The 22,538-nt window shown below is 42.4% G+C and overlaps 1 protein-coding gene across 1 annotated transcript in view; it reads left to right on the forward strand.

The window, feature by feature from the left end:
* Nucleotides 1–22,538, forward strand: part of itpr2 (inositol 1,4,5-trisphosphate receptor, type 2) — a 56,446-nt gene that overhangs the window by 12,682 nt on the left and 21,226 nt on the right. Inside the window, exons 12-39 of the mRNA XM_038705548.1 lie at nt 73–172; nt 270–430; nt 524–665; nt 928–1,086; nt 1,994–2,166; nt 2,687–2,806; nt 3,034–3,216; nt 3,373–3,624; nt 3,699–3,846; nt 3,967–4,114; nt 4,907–5,094; nt 5,193–5,316; nt 5,436–5,493; nt 5,603–5,768; nt 6,128–6,295; nt 6,822–6,908; nt 6,994–7,119; nt 7,250–7,372; nt 7,622–7,822; nt 8,342–8,593; nt 8,794–8,919; nt 9,091–9,219; nt 9,579–9,699; nt 9,941–10,122; nt 10,775–10,917; nt 11,520–11,628; nt 21,906–22,026; nt 22,341–22,528. Of these exons, the coding sequence (XP_038561476.1) occupies nt 73–172; nt 270–430; nt 524–665; nt 928–1,086; nt 1,994–2,166; nt 2,687–2,806; nt 3,034–3,216; nt 3,373–3,624; nt 3,699–3,846; nt 3,967–4,114; nt 4,907–5,094; nt 5,193–5,316; nt 5,436–5,493; nt 5,603–5,768; nt 6,128–6,295; nt 6,822–6,908; nt 6,994–7,119; nt 7,250–7,372; nt 7,622–7,822; nt 8,342–8,593; nt 8,794–8,919; nt 9,091–9,219; nt 9,579–9,699; nt 9,941–10,122; nt 10,775–10,917; nt 11,520–11,628; nt 21,906–22,026; nt 22,341–22,528 (4,198 nt within the window). The remainder of the gene's footprint in view (nt 1–72; nt 173–269; nt 431–523; nt 666–927; nt 1,087–1,993; nt 2,167–2,686; nt 2,807–3,033; nt 3,217–3,372; nt 3,625–3,698; nt 3,847–3,966; nt 4,115–4,906; nt 5,095–5,192; nt 5,317–5,435; nt 5,494–5,602; nt 5,769–6,127; nt 6,296–6,821; nt 6,909–6,993; nt 7,120–7,249; nt 7,373–7,621; nt 7,823–8,341; nt 8,594–8,793; nt 8,920–9,090; nt 9,220–9,578; nt 9,700–9,940; nt 10,123–10,774; nt 10,918–11,519; nt 11,629–21,905; nt 22,027–22,340; nt 22,529–22,538) is intronic.

Below are 22,538 nucleotides of genomic sequence, written 5' to 3' on the forward strand. Positions count from 1 at the left end.
AGTAACAGCAGAAAACATACAATCAACAAACTAGTATATGTGCTGTAAATGACTCGTCCCATCCTTCCTCAGAAACTCCTATGTGAGACTTAGACACCTATGCACAAACACCTGGGTGACGAGCACCAACGTCCCCATCGATACAGAAGAGGAGCGCCCAGTTATGCTGAAGGTCCACACACACACACACACACACACACACACACACACTCTCAAGTAAAACAAACATGGATGCTGTAATCGAAATGTTCTTTTGGCTCCATCAACAGATTGGCACCTGTCCCACCAAAGAGGATAAAGAGGCTTTTGCAATTGTATCTGTTCCGTTGTCGGAGGTCAGGGACTTGGATTTTGCCAACGATGCCAACAAGGTCCTGGAGTCCACTGTGAATAAGCTTCTTCACGGCACCATCACTCAGAATGAGAGGAGGTACAGATACATGTGCATGACAACACAGCTGACAAAAGATGGAGTGCGTGTTTTATGATTTCATGTTCTTTTTTGCCTTCATATATATTTCAGGTTTGTGACTAAGCTCCTGGAAGACCTGCTTTTCTTTGTGTGTGTGGTACCCAACAATGGTCAGGATGTTCTGTCTGTGGTCACCTCTACACCCAACCGAGAGAGGCAGAAACTCATGAGGGAACAAAACATCCTCGCCCAGGTCCGCCTGAGTACACACACACACACACACACACAAACCCATGCACACAGAGTCTTATGCTGGGACAAAATGCAGATTGATCTGAAATTTAACACCAGGGCTCAGGACTGACAGTGATGCCCAAGGCAGATCTTTCCATTAGTGTGATATTTTACAATAAGCAAAGATTGGCCTTAAGAAGAGTTTTTACGTATTTTCCTGCTATAGTCTGCTGATTCTCTGTTGATTCTTCGTCATTGTATGCGGGTTTCTGTTCCCCCAGATCTTTGGCATCTTGAGAGCTCCATTCAGAGGTGTGGATGATTGCCCGATGCTAAAGTTGGAGGATTTGGGAGACCAGCGTTATGCCCACTTCAAGTACATGTTCAGCCTCTGCTACAGGGTGCTACGCCACTCCCAACAGGACTATCGCAAGAACCAGGCATGTTTCTGCCTTCCACACAAGTCTAGTATTGAGTAGTCTATAGCTAGATACACCTGGAGAACTGATTCTGCTGAGTGATTTCACTAACTTTAGACTTTACTGTACTTGTGCTATAGTTGTCCTGCATTTTAGCATGTTACAGATAAGCTTTTGTGTGGTTTTATTACAAGAGTAAAACAAGAAGTAAATATATGGTAACTCACTAGAAGACATGTTTCGTTTGTTCTTGTTCCCCTCACTCTCTCAGAGCTCACCTAATCTTTACTTCATTAAAACAACAAACAATTTGACATGTCACAGAAGGAAAAGCACATGTGCAAATAGTACAGTTGATAGTACATTGATCACACTGTCATGGCTTACAGGGACACTTACTCTGAGGACAGAGCTATTGTTAATATTTGGATCACATGTGCTTTGCTATTATAAAAAGTCAAAATGTCTTCTGTGAAAAAGGCCTAAACTAACTAAAAGGATATATATATAAAGGGACATTCAATGATTACCACTTACAAAATAACTACAAAAGGTACATCATTGTTTTAACCAATTTTTACAAACTAAAAATGCCCAATATTTGCTGTCCTACAGCCTGAAAATAAAATTTGCTCACTTCTCAATTTCATTTCTTTACAAATACAGTAAGTGTGGCTTTTTTGCAGCCCTTAACTAAACACAAATAGCTCATGTTTAGCTGCTCAGTGGAGGTGACAGGCAGCTCTCAGGTGTAACTCTCAGTAATGTCATGAATGTGAATCAGTGATTTAAAAAAAGTTATCTTGTTCAACAAGTTCTCCCTGGCTAATGGCTTAATGAACATTTGCATTTAGCCATTGTCTCTCAGTGTAATTCTACTACCACTTGTGGTACTGTTTATAACCTTGTGTTTCTTGTGCCACTGTAGGAATATATTGCCAAAAAGTTCTCAATCATGCAGTCACAGATTGGGTATGAGATCCTGGCTGAAGACACAATCACTGCCCTCCTGCACAACAACCGCAAGCTGCTGGAAAAACACATCACATCCAAAGAGATTGAGACGTTCGTCAGCCTGCTGAGACGCAACAGAGAGCCCAGGTCAGACATGTACACCTCCCAGTGCATGATGACCCAGGGGAGCAATTTAATAATAGAACATTTAGGGAAAATATTATGTTGTGCAGGAAAACATAAGACTTTTGTTTAAATGGTTAATTTTGTGAAACATGAACTGAATAATGCATTATACTTGTTGTTATACATTATAATGCAATCCAATCCAATATGTGAATTGTACCATCTTAACCCTCCTAATATGAAATGTAAAATATTATTATTTCACCTATGTGGTGTTGTATTGGAGTGCATAATGGGTAGATTATAAGGTGTGGAGGTTTTTGTGTCCCCCTGCTTTACATAAAATACAGTAAATACTATAAGACAGAAAACCTACAAAATCTGTCATATAAAACAAGGGGGACAGACAAAGAATGCTGCGTACAGTCAGGAACATACTCAAACTTCCATGTGTACAATCAGTTCACATGTTCCTATGCTGAAACTTTGTGTGTAAAACATTGGTTAAACATGGTGATTCATGTCGGGTCTATTCTTCCAGATTCCTGGATTATCTCTCAGATCTCTGTGTGTCCAACAAAACTGCCATCCCCGTCACACAGGAGCTTATCTGTAAATTTATGCTGAACCCCGCCAACGCAGATATCCTCATCCAGACCAAGTGAGTCACACCCTGTGGCATCTGTATTTAAAAACATCCAAGTTGATCCTGTCATATTTCAGGCGTTCATTTTTTAAACATGTATAAACACGCACAAGCAGTACTCTCCACGGCATGTTTCTTCAAGTGTTGCTTCTTGTGGAATTCAGCAGCAGCAGCTCTACGTCAGAGTGTAATATGTGCAGTTTTACTAGTAACTGATTTATGTCACCACCCCCACCCCCCAGACTAATGTCTAACACAGAGACCACCCTGGACTCTTCACCGCATGAAGAAGTGGATGAGGAGGAGGAGGTTTGGCTCTACTGGATCGACAGCCACAAGGAGCCTCATGGCAAATCCATTCGCCATCTGGCCCAGGATGCTAAGGGCAACCACAAGATGGATGTAGACATCATCACCTATTACAGGTGACTTTCCTTTAGTTCCCCTATATGCTACACCTTCTCTCCCCGTAACACAAAAATAGTTCATACAAGCAAGCACGAGTGAATGTTTTTCTCCTTTTCTTCCCATCTCCAATCTGCAAACAAACATCTCTCCCCTTGTCTTTTGCTTCCGTGTAGGTACCAACTCAACTTGTTTGCTAAAATGTGTCTGGACCGTCAGTACCTAGCCATCAACCAAATCTCCTGTCAGCTACCTGTGGACCTGATCCTGCGCTGCATGTATGACGACTGCCTTCCCTACAACCTCAGAGCCTCCTTCTGCCGTCTCATGCTGCACATGCATGTGGACCGTGACCCACAGGAGGCTGTGGTGCCTGTACGCTACGCTCGCCTCTGGACCGAGATCCCCTCCAAGATCACCATCCACGAGTGAGTGACTGTCTGTATGATTATATGTGTTAGTGCAGGCTGAGATTGTGATTGTGATTGTGCTTTTTCCACAGGTTTGAGTATGAGTCCACTGACACCTCAAGAGAAGACATGAAGAGGAGGTTTGCTCCCACCATGGAGTTTGTGGAAGAATACCTTAGAGACGTGGTCAGCCAGCATTTTCCATTTGGGGATAAAGACAAGAATGAACTCACACTAGAGGTAAAATAAACTCAACATGGTGCATATGCATTTCAGATATGATTAGAGTACTTTAATCCACATTTAGTTTCTCACACAGGTTAATTTCAGTAATGTGCTTGTTGTACTTCTCTCTTCCAGGTGGTGAATCTGGCTCGTAACCTGGTTTACTTTGGTTTCTATAGCTTTAGTGAGCTGCTGCGTCTCACGCGCACCCTGCTGGCCATCCTGGATATTGTCCAGCACCCACTCACCTTCATGAACAAGCTCAACAAGAGCCCAGAGGCTGGTTAGTCCAGTTACACTGCAGAAGTCCATTATTTCATTGCGTTGGTCAGCTAAGCTTTATTCTTTTATGTAGCACTTAAAACAGTAGATAGAAAGTTTAAAGCTAATGATTTAAACTATATTTTGTTGTTTCGTATTTATGGGACTAAAATAATTGAAGGGGGAGGTTCTATAATTTGGTGGCTAAATAAAAAAAAAAAACCTTGGGATTCACCTTAAAATGATGACCAAATGATTTATCTTCTCCAAGTGAAGGACAGACAAGAGGCCAGCGTCGTTAATAAATGTATGCAGGAGCAAGGCTATGCATAAAAACATTAGGATTTAGAATTAAACAGAGTCGAAGGAGAGGGGGAAAAGAACTGGCGTATTAGTCTTTCTTTTTAGATCTTCTAAGAATCTAAGAAGATAAAGGAGCCTGGGTGTCAGTAGAACCAAAATATGAAGTTACAGAAATGGACACATAGAGATATAAGGTTAAAGATGACTTTCTGCAGATCAGAGAAATAAAGGACCGATCTGCTCTTGGAAAATGATTCAGGATAGATTGCAACTGGATTGAAAAACCTTTTTGGAAATGTTTAAGTGGACAAAGTAGTAAATAAAAAGGGTGGTTAGGTTTAAATGTCTGAAAACAATAACTCTAGATTTATTTTTTGGTCGCATGGAGAAAGTTCTGGGCCATCCATTTGATGTCCTCAGGGAATTTGTTTTAGCTTCTATGACACGAATAGTCATATGCTTGAGCTGAAATATGTCAACTATGTAAGAAGATGATGAATGTTTCCTTTAGGCAACAATGTCCTGCGTACGATCCACGGAGTTGGGGAAATGATGACTCAGATGGTATTGAGTCGTGGTGTGCCGCACAGCCTCCCTGACACCTCTCCCTCTCTGCGCTATGGGAAAGGACTCTTCCTGCCGGACAATGAGGATGTCATGGTGATGGACACCAAGCTGAAGATCATTGAGATCCTGCAAGTAAGCGCCACCTACTGGATACACTTTTAGTGTAGAGTTTGATTTCAGTGCTTAAGTCTCTTTTTGTGTGCTTTTTCTTTCACATGCATCTCTGTTAGTTCATCCTGAGCGTGAGGTTGGATTATAGGATCACATACTTGTTGTCCATCTACAAGAAAGAGTTTGGGGACAAGACTATAACCGACAGCTCTGCTTCTGTGGCTGATTTCCCCCTAGTGACACGTGAGACTTTATTCTCTCTTAATGCCAATACTGAAGCCTTTTTATGTTCTAAATGAGGTGTTTACTACTGCAGCCTGCTGTACTTCACTGACCAGTTATCCACTTTATATTTTCTCCAGCTTCTGAACCCGACATAGATGAGATTGCAACCAAAGCAGAGAGCATGTTTGCAGGGAGGTAGGTGAAGCTGTGCTGAAATACACTGGATGATCTGCTCTTAGTCTCTTTGGATATGATTGCATCTGCTTAAAACCCCCCGTCTAAGCTTGTATATGTATGATTTCAGCTCAGAGTTAAGTGCGGTGGAGCTGGACGACGAGGGTGGCCGGACGTTTTTGAGAGTTCTGATCCATCTCATCATGCAAGATTACCCCCTGCTGGTGTCTGGCTCGCTGCAGCTCATCTTCAAACACTTCAGCCAGAGAGCCGAGGTGCTGCAGGCCTTCAAACAGGTAGCGACACAGCAGTTAAACTCAAGCATTTGATACTTGGTGAGCAGACAGATGTGGTGTTTGTCACTTCCTCAGCTAAGTCATTTTTGTCATGGTTGATGCAATCAGTTTGGATTAAGAGGGTTCTTCAAAGTGCCAAACAGCAGATGCTGTAAACTATCTCACTAAGAGTTTCCTCAGCTGGAATCTAGAGCTGCACAAGCTCCCGTTTTAACAATGTGCTGACTTTCCCAAGTGGTGCACTAAGACTTCTTGGCAGAGATAGGTTCTCACACACATTTGTATCTTTTATGTCTGGTTTATTTCTCATCCTCTGTGTGCGTGTGTGTGTGTGTGTGTGTGCGCGCGCGCGTTTCCAGGTCCAGCTGCTAGTGTCAGAGCAGGATGTAGACAACTATAAGCAGATCAAGACAGACCTGGATCAACTGCGTCTGACTGTTGAGAAGTCAGAGCTGTGGGTGGAGAAGAGTGGAGTCTACATTGGTGAAGACCTGGGGAACAGACAGGGCAAAGAACAGAACACTGAGGTGCTGTACCATCATGTAACGGTATCCAGCATGTAAAAACAAAATTCCACACTTCAGATTTGAGTGTGACATGTATTTCTTCACAGGAAGTTACTATATTTATCCTAAACATCCCATCAGTCAATCAGATGCACTCTAAATGGCGTCTTTGTTTGTTGTTTGATTGTTCCTCAAAGCTGATGGAAGGCTGCTTTGTTAGCTTAGTACTTAGGAATAATGAATAATAATGTCTGGCAGAACAGGATTCTGCTGTAAGTCAGGTCTGTAACATGTAATGTTGTCTTCACATCATTATTGTCACACTTATGCACAAGGATCGGTGCGGGGACTTTTCCCATCACACTGTGCCAAATGCCTGGTAATTAGAAACTGGATGTAAAGGTTGTGGCATGCCAAAGATGAACCTTTTGGAGTGAACACATAAGAATTGTGGGGCTTTAGTAACTTAGTCATAAACATACTTAGCGTACTTTTATTTATACACTGGATTACATACTCATTTTCCTTCATGCATGTCTCTTGCCAGGAGGTTGTCCTGAGCCCAGTACAGGATGGAGATAATAAACCTCAAATTGATAGCGACAAAGCAAACAACTACAGTGTCGTCAAAGAGGTGAGCTCCGCATCTTTTATTTACAGAGTTTTCTTGTCATTTTTTTCTGTAGTGTGTCTACAAAAGGTGTGTGTCTGATATTTAGATCCTACAGCGGCTCAGTAAGCTGTGTTATCCCAGTAAAAAGAGTCGTGTGCAGCAGCAAAGGCTGCTGAAGAACATGGGGGCCCATACTGTCGTGCTGGACCTGCTGCAGATCCCCTATGAGAAGGTCAGTAACAACCAGAACAGGCAACTGAATAACTTGTTGCACTTGATGTTTCTGTGAAGTGTTGGTGTGACATGGTTTCTGACTTTCTACTAATCTTTCCCTAAATTGTTTTGGTTCTGCCTTTGCACAGAGTGATGAGAAGATGAATGATATCATGACCCTGGCGCATACCTTTCTGCAAAACTTCTGCAAAGGAAACCCTCAGAACCAAGCTCTGCTAAATAAACACCAGAACCTCTTCCTCACTCCAGGGGTATATTGATATAACCTCACTGCACTTTTCCCTTGACATACCTTACAGCCTTTTGTAGTAGAGCATGCAGTACGATCAGCAGAATGAAAAGTACAAGGTCCAAAACAACAGCAGCCTGACCGCTGAAAAGTCATATGTTGCCTTGATTAGGAACAGCTTTGATTCTTATTTCTGTTACCCAAATGAATCCATATGCTGTTTTCATGACGATGATCTTCTAAAAGACTGAATCGTGATGTTTTCCACCAGCTGCTGGAAGCTGAGACAATGCGTCACATCTTTATGAATAACTACCAGCTGTGCAATGAGATCAGCGATCGCGTGGTCCATCATTTTGTCCACTGCATTGAAACACACGGAAGACACGTTAAGTACCTCAAGTTCCTGGAAACCATTGTGAAAGCTGATGGGAAGTATGTGAAGAAATGTCAGGACAAAGTCATGACAGAGGTGAGAAATAACATATTTGTTCACAGCACATCAATCCACATGATGGTTCTCCCTCAACAGTAATATTTTGCATAAATTGCAACCACCGATCACCAGAAAAATGTAACATGTCTCTGTTATTACTATTACAGTACAGATTACAGTAGAAGGGAATACTGAAGATGTCTAATTTGTTATTTATTTCTTTAGTGTATAGTATTTAGAAGGTTATGTCATATGGAGTACACACATACCTTACAGTTGTTATGTTTACTGTTTAGGTACAGGAGCAGTTTGCTGCATTTAATTACAAAAATGATCAGGATTCTTAAAATTCAGTGCTATAAAATATCCAGTTCATTGTGGTATTGCCCATGTGTTACATTAAGAAATATTTGCAAAAGAAAACACTTGGGCTTTTATGCATTTGTTAGTATAATTGTTTACATTGAATATGTTCTGGTGATAGTGGCAGGACCTCAGGTAAACCCTGCATTTACCTCATGTAACGTTTCTTTGGGTCTCTGTTCATCTGTCCAGCTGGTGAACGGAGGCGAGGATGTGCTGGTGTTCTACAACGACCGCTCCTCCTTCCCGGTGTTGCTGGAGATGATGGGCTCTGAGCGAGACCGGGGAGATCTAGATGGAGCTCTGGCATACCACAACACACTTGTGGAGCTACTGGCTGCTTGTACCGAGGGCAAGAACGTCTACACTGAGCTGAAATGCAATTCTCTGCTACCACTGGACGACATCGTCAAAGTTGTCACTAACATCAACTGTATACCCGAGGTAAAGGCTTGACTATTTTACTAGGAAAGAACAATAATATAGCATGAGCTTTATGGTACATGCGTGTGTGTGTGTGTGTGTGTGTGTGTATGTATGTATGTATGTATGTATATATATATATATATATATATATATATATATATATAATCTTTTATCTGAAAGTAACCAGGCATCTTATTTTGTTATTTCTTTATCCCCAGGTGAAAACTGCTTATGTGAACTTTGTGAATCACTGCTACGTGGACACAGAGGTAGAAATGAAGGAGATCTACACATCTAACCATATCTGGAAGCTCTTTGACAACTTTCTGGTGGACATGTCCAGTGTAAGGCTCTGTCAGATTGAAAAGTCACACGTGTCTACCAGATAACAATACACTGAGGCTTACTCATATGCTGCATCTATTCACATACTGCATGTGCAGAGAAAATGAAAAAGATGTAGTGTGAGGTTGAGCTTGTTCAGAATTTTTCCTCTATTTCGTTTTGTATTTAAGGTGTGCAACACTACCACTGACCGTAACCATGCTGATTCTGCCCTGGAGAAGTATGTGACAGAGACAGTGATGGCCATTGTCAAGGGTTTCTTCAGCTCACCTTTCTCCGTCAATCACTCCAACCTGCAGGTATTGTTTTTCACCTCTGACAAGCAGGTGAAATGCGCACGCATAGGGAGAGTCACTCATGTGCATGTCCAAACCCTTTGCCAACTTTTAGATACTTTACAGTAAAAATATTTGACAGCAGACTGCCTCCTTCACTGCACCTTCTCCTGGGACCTTCCAGTATCATTGAAGACATTTGTACCTAGAGCGGCTGCTTGAGGTGTTTTACGCAGAAGTCTGTACTAATGTCTCCTATCAGAGAAAATATTGAAGGGTTAGACAATATTGAAGTGTTCCCATCAGGATTGTCTCTGTCTTTCTCTACACTCACGTCCTTTAAAAAAAACACTATTCCCTGCTCTCTCTCCTCTTTTTCACAGACAAACCAGTCTGTCTTCATCAAGCTACTCCAGTCTGCTTTCAGGATCTACAACTGCACCTGGATCAACTCCGCTCAGAAGGCCAATATTGAGAGTTGTATCAAAACCCTGGCTGACGTTGGTGAGTGCTGTACTATTAAAATGTAAATTAATAATAAATGTACTGTTATAGTAAATGTATTGATTTTGTTGTATTTATTCAGATATGTGTTGTTTTTCATGTCACAGTAGAAGTATGAGCTGCACAGTACTGCAAGAATCTCTACTGGATCACCTGGGGTTACGGTGTCTGTGCTGTGTTTGCTGTACGAGCAGAACAAATAAACTCACACAAACATCTAACCTTGCATGTTTTCCCACAGCTAAGGCACGGGCCATAGCCATCCCTGTGGACCTGGACAGTCAGGTCAACACTTTGTCTCTCAAGGTCCATAGCAACATGGTGCAGCGAGCAGCCAAGGACTGGAGGATCTCTGCCCGCACACGTCCCCGCAAGGAGCCCCTGGGTGGCCCTGACTATAAGAACATCATTGAGAAGCTGCAGGTGCACTTTTTTTTTTAACCAAGACTACAAGTCGACAGACATGCTAGTGGAACCGAGACCGCATGTAGGCACATCAGTGCTTTGAGCTTAATGCTAATGTCAGCTTGCTAACATGCTCGTAGTGACAATTGTTAAGCAGGTGTAACATTTACTCTTTCAATCTTAGTTGAGTTAGTTTAGCGTGTTAGGATGCTAACATTAGCTAATTAGCCCTAAGGCTGCTGGGAATGTCATTATTTTGCATGAGAAGTTAAGGAATCACCAAATTTCTTCATTCTTAATGGGACACGATTGTCTAGACCATATTTTATGGCAAGCCATTAAATACTTGTTGACATATTTCACTTAAAAATCTAAATTGTCAACCTCAAGGTGGTGCTAGAGAAAATGTCTGTACAAAATGTCATTGCAATCCAGCCAACAGTTATTAGAGAGTATTAGAGATATTTCATTCTGTACTAAAGTGGTGAACTGACTGACCAACACTGCCATCCCTAGAGCCATGCTGCTAGCGTGGCTAATAAATTACATGAACAGGAGAGTCCAAGTTGAGAACTTTTATGTGAGCTCTATTGTATGGTGTTCAGCAGTGTCAGTCACTGCAGGACAGCATTTGATTGAGCTTTTACGTGTGTCTATCTGTGATGTACAGGGGGTTGTGTCCCTTCTGGAGGAGCAGTTCAGTCCGAAGGTTCAGGCAGAGTTTTCTGTGCTGGTGGATGTTCTTCACAGCCCTGAGCTGCTGTTTCCAGAGGTTGCTCGGATACGCTGTGAGAGCGGCGCTTTCATGTCCAAGTAAGTCACTGTCTGTAGCCTGTGTATGGAGCAACAAACTACAGACAAGACCAGCAGATGAGTTAAGACATCAAAAGTTGCAGATAACTGTTTATTTCTTCTGATATTTATCATATTTATTTGGGCTAAGTTAAAGATTGGCATTGGCAAGAAATATAGGACTTAACCAGGATGGAACAACTAGTATTAACTAAAACCTACACTGATGAAATACTGTTAATTACTGTTACTATTATATTTACAAGTTAGGGAGTCTTTGGAAAACAGCTAAAAGTGAAGATTAACTAATTATCAAAACATATTTGAATAATATTACAAAGACCATCATTTAGCTTTAAAATAAACAAATACATATAAAAAAATTTAACTGAGTGTATCTGTGGTCAGGAGACCACTCAAACTAACATATTAGGTATTTCATAAAAATTCAGTTTGATACATCATCAAACCTCCAGGTGTGCTGTTACACTGCTGCTCTCTGACCTGAAGAAAATACCTATGGTGATCAATAAAGTATTGCTTTGTTTTCACTTGTGAGCCAGTGACTACATTAGCAGGACATGACTGTAAATGATAGAACACTTCTCTTGTCACCCTGTCAGACTGATCAAACACACCAAGAAGCTAATGGACAAAGAGGAGAAGCTGTGCATCAAGATCCTGCAGACACTCAGAGAGATGCTGGACAAGAAGGAATGCTTTCAGGAGTCTGTGAGTACCTGACCCTGCATGGGGATGTCACGGCTATCATTCAATTGTTTCTCACTTTTAGGATTCTCAAACACTGTGTTACTCTGTTACTGTAAAAAACACATGAATTAGGTAACATTATCTTAAAGTTTGGAGTTAGCTCTGTATTCAAGTGCCAGCAGTGCTGTACACCTATCAGCAGTGCAGTGTAGTCCTTGTTTCCCATGTCTATCGGCCCAGAGCCCAGACTCCCCTTAATCAGTATGCTGTGGGCCTTTCTGTGTTACATAAGGCAGGGAGGCACTTGAGGACACACTCATACTGAGAGGGAGAACAGGAGGGAGGAAGTAAGGAAGGGGGGGTGGGGGCAAACATTGAACAAACAAATCAATACTGCAGCGAGTGGGGGTGCAGGAGCCTGACTCCTGCTGCACCCCCTCTCAGCCAGAGGCCTGGAAAGTGAATGACAAGAGTTGGTAGAGGAGAATTAAGGAGGTGGCTGCATGTGTGTGCACTAAGGGGGTGGGGGGTGAGGGCCAAAGTACAAAAAAGTCAAGTCTGTGATCACCTTTGAAAGGTTTAGGAGAGTTTGTTCCAGCTGCGTGGTGAGAGGAGGCGATGCTGTGCAATTCACACAACACGAAATGAGCTGCTCCGGGCAAGACTTCAATCAGTGTGCATAAGAAGACAACAACTCCAAAGAATCGTCCGTTGTTTTGCATCACTAAGAGCTCAGTTTATTGTACTAACTGTTGTCCTGAAGTAAACTTAGGAGAAAACATGTGTCTCTGTCCTCTGATGTGGGATTTCATGCAGACGTGGTTGTTTTTGGCGGACAATGCTGTCCTACTGAAGGCTGTTTTTGTCGCACCAGAACGTGGTTGAATGAGTGTTAAAATAGAATATATGTTGCTTTACCCCCCTTTAGTGTAATTGCATTAGTAATACTGTCAAGACTACCCTTCTCAATATAGTACATGTCAGCCAGTGTCACTTACAGCTGCTCGAGGAGTGAGAGTTTTGTTTACCCTATTTGTGGTTGCATCTTGTGTCAGTCAGCCAAGCTGTTTTTTCGAAAAGGCAATTTATTCAACAGTTGTGTGGAACAAGATCAGAGGAATTCAAAGTGGAAAAACAGCCACTTTTTTAAAAGCGGCATTCGAGAAGCCAGACAGTGCGGTAACGATATGTGAAATGTCAGTTTGTGTAGGTGTGCGTGAGTGTGCTCAAGCATGTATTTGTGGCCTCTCTTTGTCATATCCCTGTAGCCCAGAGCGTGGAGCTGCAGCCTCACTGCACAGGAGAGAGGGAGAGGGAGAAAGAGAGAGGGTGAAAAAGGATTGATGGAAATAATGAGAGAGGGAGAGGCAGACAGACAAAAAAACAGAAGGGGGGAGAGAGACAGAGTGACAGCAGAGGTTGGTGGCTCCCCTGGGGTGCAATGAGTGGGTGGAGGAGAGTGAGAGAAAGAGATGGAGAGAGAGTGATCGAGGAAGGGAGGGGGGGAGGGAGGGAGGCAGCCATGTGAGGAGCCATGTGAGTGGAAGGGGCGAAAAAAAAGTGGGCAGCGGCTGCAGAGTGAGGGATTGGAGAGAATCGCAGTCTGCTCAGTCCATGAGGAGACAGGGCAGGGGGTGCGCTTACGTAACAGCCTGCAGTGGCTGAGCCAGCGTCACGTGGACCATCACGTTCTCCCTCCCTCCCTCCCTTCCTACTCTTAGTCCTCTGTCCGCTTGCTGCCTCTCTCTTCCTCCTTTGCCCCCTCCATGCTTTGTCTGAGTATATCTCATTCTGTCTGCCCGCCAGAGTTATTTTCTCTATCCCTCTCCCCTCTAGTACCACCCAGGCCCTGTTCTCTGTTTGCCTGGGTCATGCCAGGAGCACTGCTCGGGCAGTGAGAGGAAGATCTGCAGCAGTCACAGTGTAAAAATGTGTTTGCTCTTACTGCTGCACTTCACTTGTTTTGGCTGTCGAATAAGGGTAGCTTTATAAATGTTTGTGCTGCTACTTGCCCTCAAGATGTCATGGATGAGGCTTTTCAGGGACAAACCACCTGAAAGAATGTTTCATACATACGGATACTAATATTACAAGGGTAAAAGTATGCATAAAATACCATTGTAGACTTAAATGTTGTCTAATCTAATGCACTTTGTCACTAAAGGATAAGGCCGGTGTAATTCTATACTTTTGTGATTGCATTAGAAACCAAGCCAATAATGCAGCGGCCTGTCTCTCTTATACTATGCTGTCTGTGATACTCAGCTATAAGCACATTTGTTGCTACTGAAGACAATACATTTTTCTAAGTGGGAAACAAATATAAAGTGTCATTTTAAAAACAGGCTAAGTAATATCTTAAATCATCTGGGCGCTTTAGTTTTTCACAAATGTTACTCAAACAGGAATGAATAATGCTGTTTGTTGCGGACTATTTTCATTGTAAACTGTGGATTAATGCACTTTTTGTTGTGCTACTGAGTATTCAAAGCACAAAAGTGGTGTATGCTTTTGGATTTGAGGAAATTAATTGTCTTGCAGAATTAGAATGCAGGGCAGAGTATCATGATGGCCTATTGGCTAAGATGCATACGATATACTATGATTACAATGTCTGCAGTTTGATTTTACCTTTTGTTGCATGTGACAACCCCACCCATCTTATTTCCTGTCACCTCTCCACTGTCCACCTTTGCAAAGTCAAAAATAATAACTAGATGCCACCAGTCCGTTCCTGTACAATGTATATGCTCTGGACAACATTGAGTCAAAATGCATGGACTCATAAACTTTTTTTCAAAAATAGTTTTTGGACAACAATGAAGGTCTGTGGCTCAGGGGCTCAGAGGTTATTTTGTCCATGGACATTGCTTGTTAGCAGGATCATTGTGTTTTCACGGGACTGGTTGACAAGAACTTTTTTTTAACGTGTTTTAGTTGTTATTGCATGTTTTCTCTGAGCAAATACATGCATATATATAATATGCTGTCATGTGTATGTGCATGCAAGTGTGCCCTCTTTTTAACAGAGGATTGAAAAAGCGAGTTATGTAATATAAACCACTCTCACACTCTCTTTCACACTCATCCCTGTCATTCACACACTCACTCTGTCCTTCCTTCTCTACCGTCCCTCTCACTCTTTCTTTCTTGCTTGCCAAGTTTCACACCACCTGCCCAAGGCAAAGCTGATTTTCAGATTACCACCCTCTCAATGCTAAGCGCATCACACGGATGCATGTAGACGTAAAGCTTCGCTCAGACAGACACACACACACACACACACACACTGTCCCAGGTATGCATTGTCATGCTGGCTGTAAAAGTGCGAGCTCATCCTGCAGGGTTATCCCTGTTTGTCTGTCTTCTCATGTGAGTAGTGGGACATGGCTTAGGTTCATCCACAGGGGTAGGGTCAGGCAGAGCTTGGTAAGCTCATGGATGCCTTGTATAGTTTGACTTTTGGCTGTATTCAGGCTGACACAGCATGCTGAGTCAAGTCAGAAAGTTGGAGTTGGTAGTGTTGTAGTCAAGACCACCCAAACGGAGACCGAGACAAGACCAAGACTTTTAGGCTCGAGTCAAGACCAAGACCAGTTCCCCACATTACATGACACACAATAAAATGTGGAATGAGATCATAGGTACTTCTCAAATTGATCTGTAAGATCCACATTCCCATTAAAGCGTCCACATACAAACACTAAGAGCTGAAATCAACATAAGCATCTTTAGTCAACACTCCTTTTCCATGCTTACCATCACGAAGAGGGGTGACAGTCGTTAACAGGACAATTAGGGTTATTGGTTGCATTTGAAGCAATCCAAGCAATCCAGTTTTACATCCAATCAAAGTTAAGATGTTAACAAATAAATCAGACAATGCAAAAGCAATTTATTGATGTTCCCAAAGTCATGGTCTTGACTGGTCTTGAAATAAAATCCCGAGTCCTCAATGTCCGAGACCGAGACAAGGCCGAGTTCTAATGCGGTTGAGTCTGAGACGAGACCAAGACCATCAAAAAGTGGTTTTAAGGCCGGTCTCAAGACCAAGACTGGTCTTGTGGATCCCAGATCTTTGGGATCCTTTGGGTTTCATACATCTTTATTATCCAGTGCAAAAAAAAGAAGGTTGAGAAGGTTCTCCCTTCCTTCCTCTTGCCCTCATTTCTCTCAGTCAATCAGTCAGGTGTCTCTTGGTTGAGTATAATGTTTTGGTTTCCATGGCGATGAGGGATTAGCACATGTTATTTGTCTGTCTGGTCTGGCCGTGACTGGGAACGGGAAGTCTGTGAATATGTGTAGAAATGCCTTCAGACCAGGAGCCTGCCGAACTCTTTTAGCTCCGAGCCGCGGAGGAAAGAGACGTCCTGTAAAAACCACTTATAAAAATGTGAAAGGCCCTAACTTTATGCATCTGAGGGCCACTATGAATGAGATCAATTGTCACTGTGAACAGTGTTTCGACACAGTTCAGAGCATGTTATTTGAATCTGATTGAATGTAAGATAGGTCTCTTGTGTTCATAGAGGCACGTGATAGGCGACAGGATGAATTGTAAACTTGTGTTTGGACTGATTAATTCTAGCTTTCAATTTTGCTAATGCACATTGCTGGTGGATCAAATACTAGAAACACACTTGCACTGCAGTAAATAAGAATTTAGTGAACCTCATTTTGTTTGATCTTTCTTGACAATGTCAGAGGGTTTATAGGGCTACTAGGGCCTTTTAGTCTGTTTTCATCAGTGCCTACTTTACCTACATTGTTCCTCTTTGCCAACACAGTTTTCCTGCTTTTAACACACAGTGTACTTTACCATTAGTTTGAGACTTTTCCCCCTCACCACATTACATCATTTGGAATCATTTGTAACTGATGTACTTGCAATTTAGGTAGCAACCATCTGGCCTTTGTGTCCCTCTGTATGTTCTCTTATGTTGCAGCGATAACACATTTATAAAATGAATGATCACACCTCTATTAAAAGTGGAAATCTGTATTCAATTTGACTAACTGCTAATACTAATTCACACTATTTAATTGTGATTGACTGAATTGTTGTATCAGTCACAAACACTGGAAAATGATGTAATGTAGCATAGGAAAAAGTCTGAAAATCATGAGAACATGTGCCAGTAGTCAAGAGTAGACTCTCGCTAACACTGATGGAAAAAAAAATCTCCACAGACTCAAAAATGATTGGTGAGATGATTCAGCACCTCAAATGAACAACACTCTGCAGCCACACTAGTAGCTCTGTACTTAGTGGTTGCCTTGAGCTAAATGCTATCGTCAGCAGCATACTAATATGCCAAGAATGACAATGCTAACATGCTGATATTTAGCGGGTATCATTTTTTTTACCATGTTCTACCATTTGCTAATAAGCACTAAACACAAGTACAGCTGAGGCTGATGGGAATTATATAAGTTACCTGATGATGGTGCTAGATGAAAGGTAAGGGATCACCAACATTATTAAAATTCATTCTTTGGGGGACATGAATGTCTGTATAAAATGTTATGATAATCCATTTTCACGGTTATTGAGATAGTTCAGTTTGGACCAAAGTGTTCAACTGACCAACGGACAGAAAGACTCATTTTTCCATCCATAAAGCAATGCCACCAGCGTGGCTAAAATCCAAAGCAGCTCAGCAACATTTTATTAACTGCAGGGATGTTTCGTTGTAAGGTGTTTCTCTTATTATGTCCACCTGGTACACATGCTCAAGTACCAGTGAGCCAGCTAACCTATCTTCAACATTACAGCCTTCCTAATGTCACAGCCTGTCTCAAAAGTATGTGACAAAAGAGGGAGACCACACATAGTCTATAAATAATACTAAATGTTTTAATTACATAAATTAAGTAAGCAATACAATATGCTGTGTCGCTTAGCTGTCTGTTTGAGTGGTGGAGAGTGTGTGTATGAGTACAAACAAATGACAATATCAGTCGGAAGGCCAGGGGAAGAGAGCGAGATGATCTTGCATGGCTGATTTATAGCATAATAAGCGCAACCTGTTCAGGTGTGTTGCATCTCTGACAAGGTATCAGCTCCACCCATGAACTTCCTGGAACAAAGGGAAAAAACACAAGGAAGGACAAGATGGGGCCAACCCTGAGGCCATCCCACTAAAAAACACAATTAGCACTTAACAGCGTTAGTGAATTGCATGTAGCACTTTCATAGTGAGCTGACAGCTAACAGTTGGCCTTTTTTCTGAATGCTTGTTTATGCTGCTGGTCTTGTATTTCCCTGAACCAGTCTCACCAATTGCTCTCACATGTGGGCTTAATTTGTTTTGCTGATGTGCTTGTTTGTTGGGCAAAAGCATTTTATGTGCTGTGGAATTGCAGCTTGAAAAACATCTTAAATGGCGGCATGTGATGTTTGCGCATGAGTGTCTCTCTTTATCAGATGCATGTACCATGGTAGACTGTTGGCCCTGTGTGCAAAGCTGCAGAGACACCTGTAGTGACTGTGGGTCAGGAAACGTTTCATAACATACAGAGGGAAGACATTTGGAGTGAGGAAGAGCGGAGATGAAATGCAAAAACGGTTCTGTCTGCCTAGCTTAACTGAACAGCATCACCTAATATAGCTTAGAGGTTTCTGGGTCTGCCTGAAAAATCTGCAGGTTTTTAACTGAAAAATCTAAACTCTAGCAACATTGCTAAAAAAACAAATTATTCCCAGAAAAATGCAGAAGACATAACCTCACTGTCCTCAATAGTAGCTACAGCCCTGCCTGCGTCCTCCCACGTTATGTCTTCTCTCCCCCACTTCATGTTGAAGTGTCTGTACTAAAACAGCATGATGATGTGAATGTATGTGTTATGATTTCCTGATTTTGTCCTATTCATGAAATAACTCCCTTGGTGAGAAAGCCTTGCAAAACACATTGATATGGATATGTGTTATATTACGGAAGGCTCCCACTTTAAGCTTTTCATTTTCCCTCCCGTTCTAAGCTGTGGAAGAGCTCACTGACTCCTTAGAGACAAGTGAAGTCTTTATTAGAAAGCATACAACACATCATTTATACATGATCATTTTGAGTTTGAGTTATAGTATCGCGTGCTAATGACAACAACAGTATAGGAGGTGGAATTTCATTTTGAAACTCCTCACTGAACAAAGTGTGTTGACTGCAGTAAATGTTGCTTCCTGCTGGTAAAGTTGTTGGATGTTGCTCAGCCCTCACATTGCCTGTGGGGAAACACTACTTGTGCTGTGTCACAGTGTACTTGATCAGCTTTCCCCACTGTTTACAAAAGACATGCACCCAGAGTCCTGTCAGGTTTCTGTTGTGGGAGAAAGTAACACAGAAAAGAGAACTATGAGTACCCCCCGACTCCCCCCTCGATCTGAACCCTGTTTGGATAAAATTCTCCTCCTCTGTGGCCTGAGTCTCCGCTATGATCGACCTTGTCTGACCTGAGCAGCTCAAGCCTCCCCTGTCTCCTCCTGGCACTGTCTGTCTTGGCTCACAGCTGGTGCTGCCCTCCGCTGCCTTGGTGAGTTTCCAGACCACCTAAAGAAGCATAGGGCAGGCTGGTGTCATTGTCTTTTTCTCCATGCATCTCTCCAGAGTCGGAGAGATCTGTAGACGGTAGAGCTGCAAGGGGGCTGGAGGAGGGAGGGGGGGAAAGGGGGTGCGAGGATGCCGGAGGTGGGGATCGGCAGCTCATCCCCAGCTTGGACACCATAGCCGCAGTGTGGCGTGCCGGTGCACATTTTAAAACACCATGACTGTCTGCTCCTTGCTAGGTTTTGTTTGCTCCCCCCACCCCCCTCTCTCTTACTTCTGTCAGTTCTTCTACCTCTATTTCTATCTCTCTTTCTTTCTCGTGGCTCTTACATCACCTGACTGGAGTTTTTTCTCGTCAATGCAGCAGCAAGCAGATGAGTCAGGCTGGGCTGACTCTCTACCACCATCCCGCCGTCCCTCTTCTCTGCTCTCTCTCTGCAGACTTAGCCAGCAGACTGCATCTCCCAGAAGGGAGGCGAACAAGAGATAAAAACCCCCTTTTCAACTTCCCCCCTCTGGAGTGTTTCTTTCACTGGTGGTTTGAGAGTAGTGCAAAACCAACACATCCTCTGTCAGAAAAGGGGAAACGTTAAGTCAAACATGATTCAATTTGCAATCATTCAGAGCGCAAATTGGGATGCGCTGCAGAATGTAGTGCTGAGTTTGTAGCTGCATCGAGTGTGCATTGCTCTGTGGATATGAGAAAGGCTAGCTCACCTTCAGTTCAAGAAGTATGTGTCTGTCTGTGTGTGTGTTTGTGTGCATGTTTGTGAGACAGCTCCGCCAGACAGTGCAGGCAGACAAGTGTCTCTGCTGACTGCAGATGAGATGGAGTGTTTACCGACACAGGGAGCATCAGCTGCACGTGCTCCTCCACTGCACTTAGTTTCATGCTCTTCGACTGGACTGTGCCTGGGCAGCCTTCGTGGCGAGGCATGGAGGTGCCTCATTTGTCTGATCTCTCATTGGCAAAAATTAATGCTCCTTTTTTTTTTTACGGGGGCCTTTTGGAGTGTTGTTGAAAATATATCATCAGTAGCGACCAGTATTGCTCTTTGATAATTCAGTTTCAGTTTTGCGACGTTTGCAATGCACCAGCAATTTACTGTAAGCAGCAACTACTGTAAACAAGCTTATGAAGGCAGCTACACACTACACGAGTGAGTCATATTATCATAAGCTGAATACCAATTATCACTCGTGTCAGCTTTAATAGAGGTGTGACAATCATAATAAGGGAACTTGCAGAGGGACAAAGAGGCCGGATAGTCGCTGCCTGAATTGTCGGTGCGTCAGTCGTAAACACTGCAAAATAATGTAATGAAAAGGTTTAAAACTTATGACAAGTGTATGCCAAACGATTAATCACTTATTAAAATTTGTGGCGATTAAACAGTTTGTGGATTGACTAAAACTGGTTATTTGCTAGAATATTTCAGCAGTAACTTGCTGAGCAACACCTCAAACTACACTCATTAAGTTGGATCCTCAGAGCCACCTGTATCTCAGGGGAAGGCTGATTGTCCTACACTAATATGTTTCCATGGAAACCACAGGTTGCTCCCTACAGTCCATTCTTCCTTTTGCTCTGCCCTTCAATCAATCTGTTTATCCATCTATTCATCCACTCTGTTGATCAGTAGTGACGGGGATGAGCTGTCATCAAAACAAGGCCATTTTGAGTTGTTTGGTTGCCATAGAAACTGATGCTGACCACTCTTAGCGTCCATACATTCTTTATGTGCCATCCACCCATTACTCCCTTTATGTTAAGTTGTATTTTAGGTGGTGCTGAGCACAATGCAAGTCATCAACCTGTCAATCACTTGCGCACTTCGATTACACAACCACTGTAGGGAGATTATCTCCATGAATCCTTTAATCTCGTTCCTGCCTGCCTGCGTCAAATGTCACAAGAGATGCACTGCGATTTTTGTGAGAGATTGGAAGAAAATTAATACAGTCCTTGGATAAATGTGTAACTAGATGCAAACTAGTGTTGTGTAATGTATTGTTTCGTGCATATACATAAAAAATCATCACACCACATGCCGCCTCCATTTATCACCTTTCAGCACTACAGTGATTCTGTGTCCATGACGTGTGTGTTACTTTGTCAGAGTTTATGTTATCTCCATCTCTGCTCTTCCTCCATTTACTGCAATCACAATAATCCACGTTGGTGAAGTTGATCTTTATGAAATTTAAATTGAAGTCTTCAAGATGGTGTGTGTTCAAGATAGAATAAAGAAAACATCATAAAACCTAAAAGATTTCAGAAATGACTGTCAATAGTTATAACTCACTTTTTGTTTCTGTCTCGGGTGCCATGTCAGAATCTTTTATAAATGCTCCGTTAGGATTTAGATTTATAGGACACTATTATTGTCATACTTCTCAATGAAAGACTCCAATTTCTGTGTTGATAAGAGCCTTGTCATCCTAGAAGCCATCGTCCCAATCAAGAAAGAAATGCATCATGGGATGACGGTGATCATTCCTATTAGGTGTAAGATGAAATCTGCTCAGCTCTCTTGTATAGATGATTGGGTGGATTTCAGGCCAGTGAATACACCACACCACAAATGTTCTCTTGGATGGGACATTTGATAACTTGTCCTTCTTTTTGATGTTAGTTTTACGGTCTTGGCTCACGAAATGGCACCTTTTTTTCAAAATGTATTAATATGTGTATTTGAGGCTGGTTCTCTTTCAGACTGTGATATGGATTTAACATCATGATTTTTGTCTCCACAGGGAGACGAGTTGAGAAAGATTCTCCTCACTCGCTACTTTGGAAATCAAAAGCTTCTCTCTAAGTCAGAGCTTGGGAGTGGAAACAGCTCATCTGGCGGCTTTGTCAAGCCGTCATCCGGAGGTACTGAGAACCCCAAATAAACCCAGCAGACATTGCAATAACTACTCACTGCAGAGGAAATAACAGCAGCTAACATGACAGCACTCGGCTTCTTAGGAATACTGCTGTTTGACAATTCTGGCAGACTTTGTATCTGTTTCAATCGATTCCTAAAGTACCACATAAATACAGTACAGTATACATGAAGTTTTAATGTGCCAATAGTTGAGAAATATATTTAGATTATAATTAAAAATGTATAATAATGTGTGCAGTTAGTTCTTAGTTAGTTCTTACCAGGGCAAAATTATGTTAAATGTTGATATTCTCTGCAGGAGGTTCTCCCATGCTGGACTCTGACAAGCCAGGCAACAGTGTGATGGAGATCCAGTGTCTCTTGGACAGCGTTGGGGCATCAGAGCTGGTGATTGACCTCATCGTCAACACCAAAAATGACAGAGTGTTTGAGGAGAGCATCCTTCTGGGCATTGCCCTTCTCCAGGGGGGAAACACACAGATACAGGTGGGCGACA

The sequence above is a fragment of the Micropterus salmoides genome, unplaced genomic scaffold, assembly GCF_014851395.1.
Source record: "Micropterus salmoides isolate LMB-PRFRI ecotype aquatic unplaced genomic scaffold, ASM1485139v1 Ms_hic_scaffold_8, whole genome shotgun sequence".
Lineage (NCBI taxonomy): Eukaryota > Metazoa > Chordata > Actinopteri > Centrarchiformes > Centrarchidae > Micropterus > Micropterus salmoides.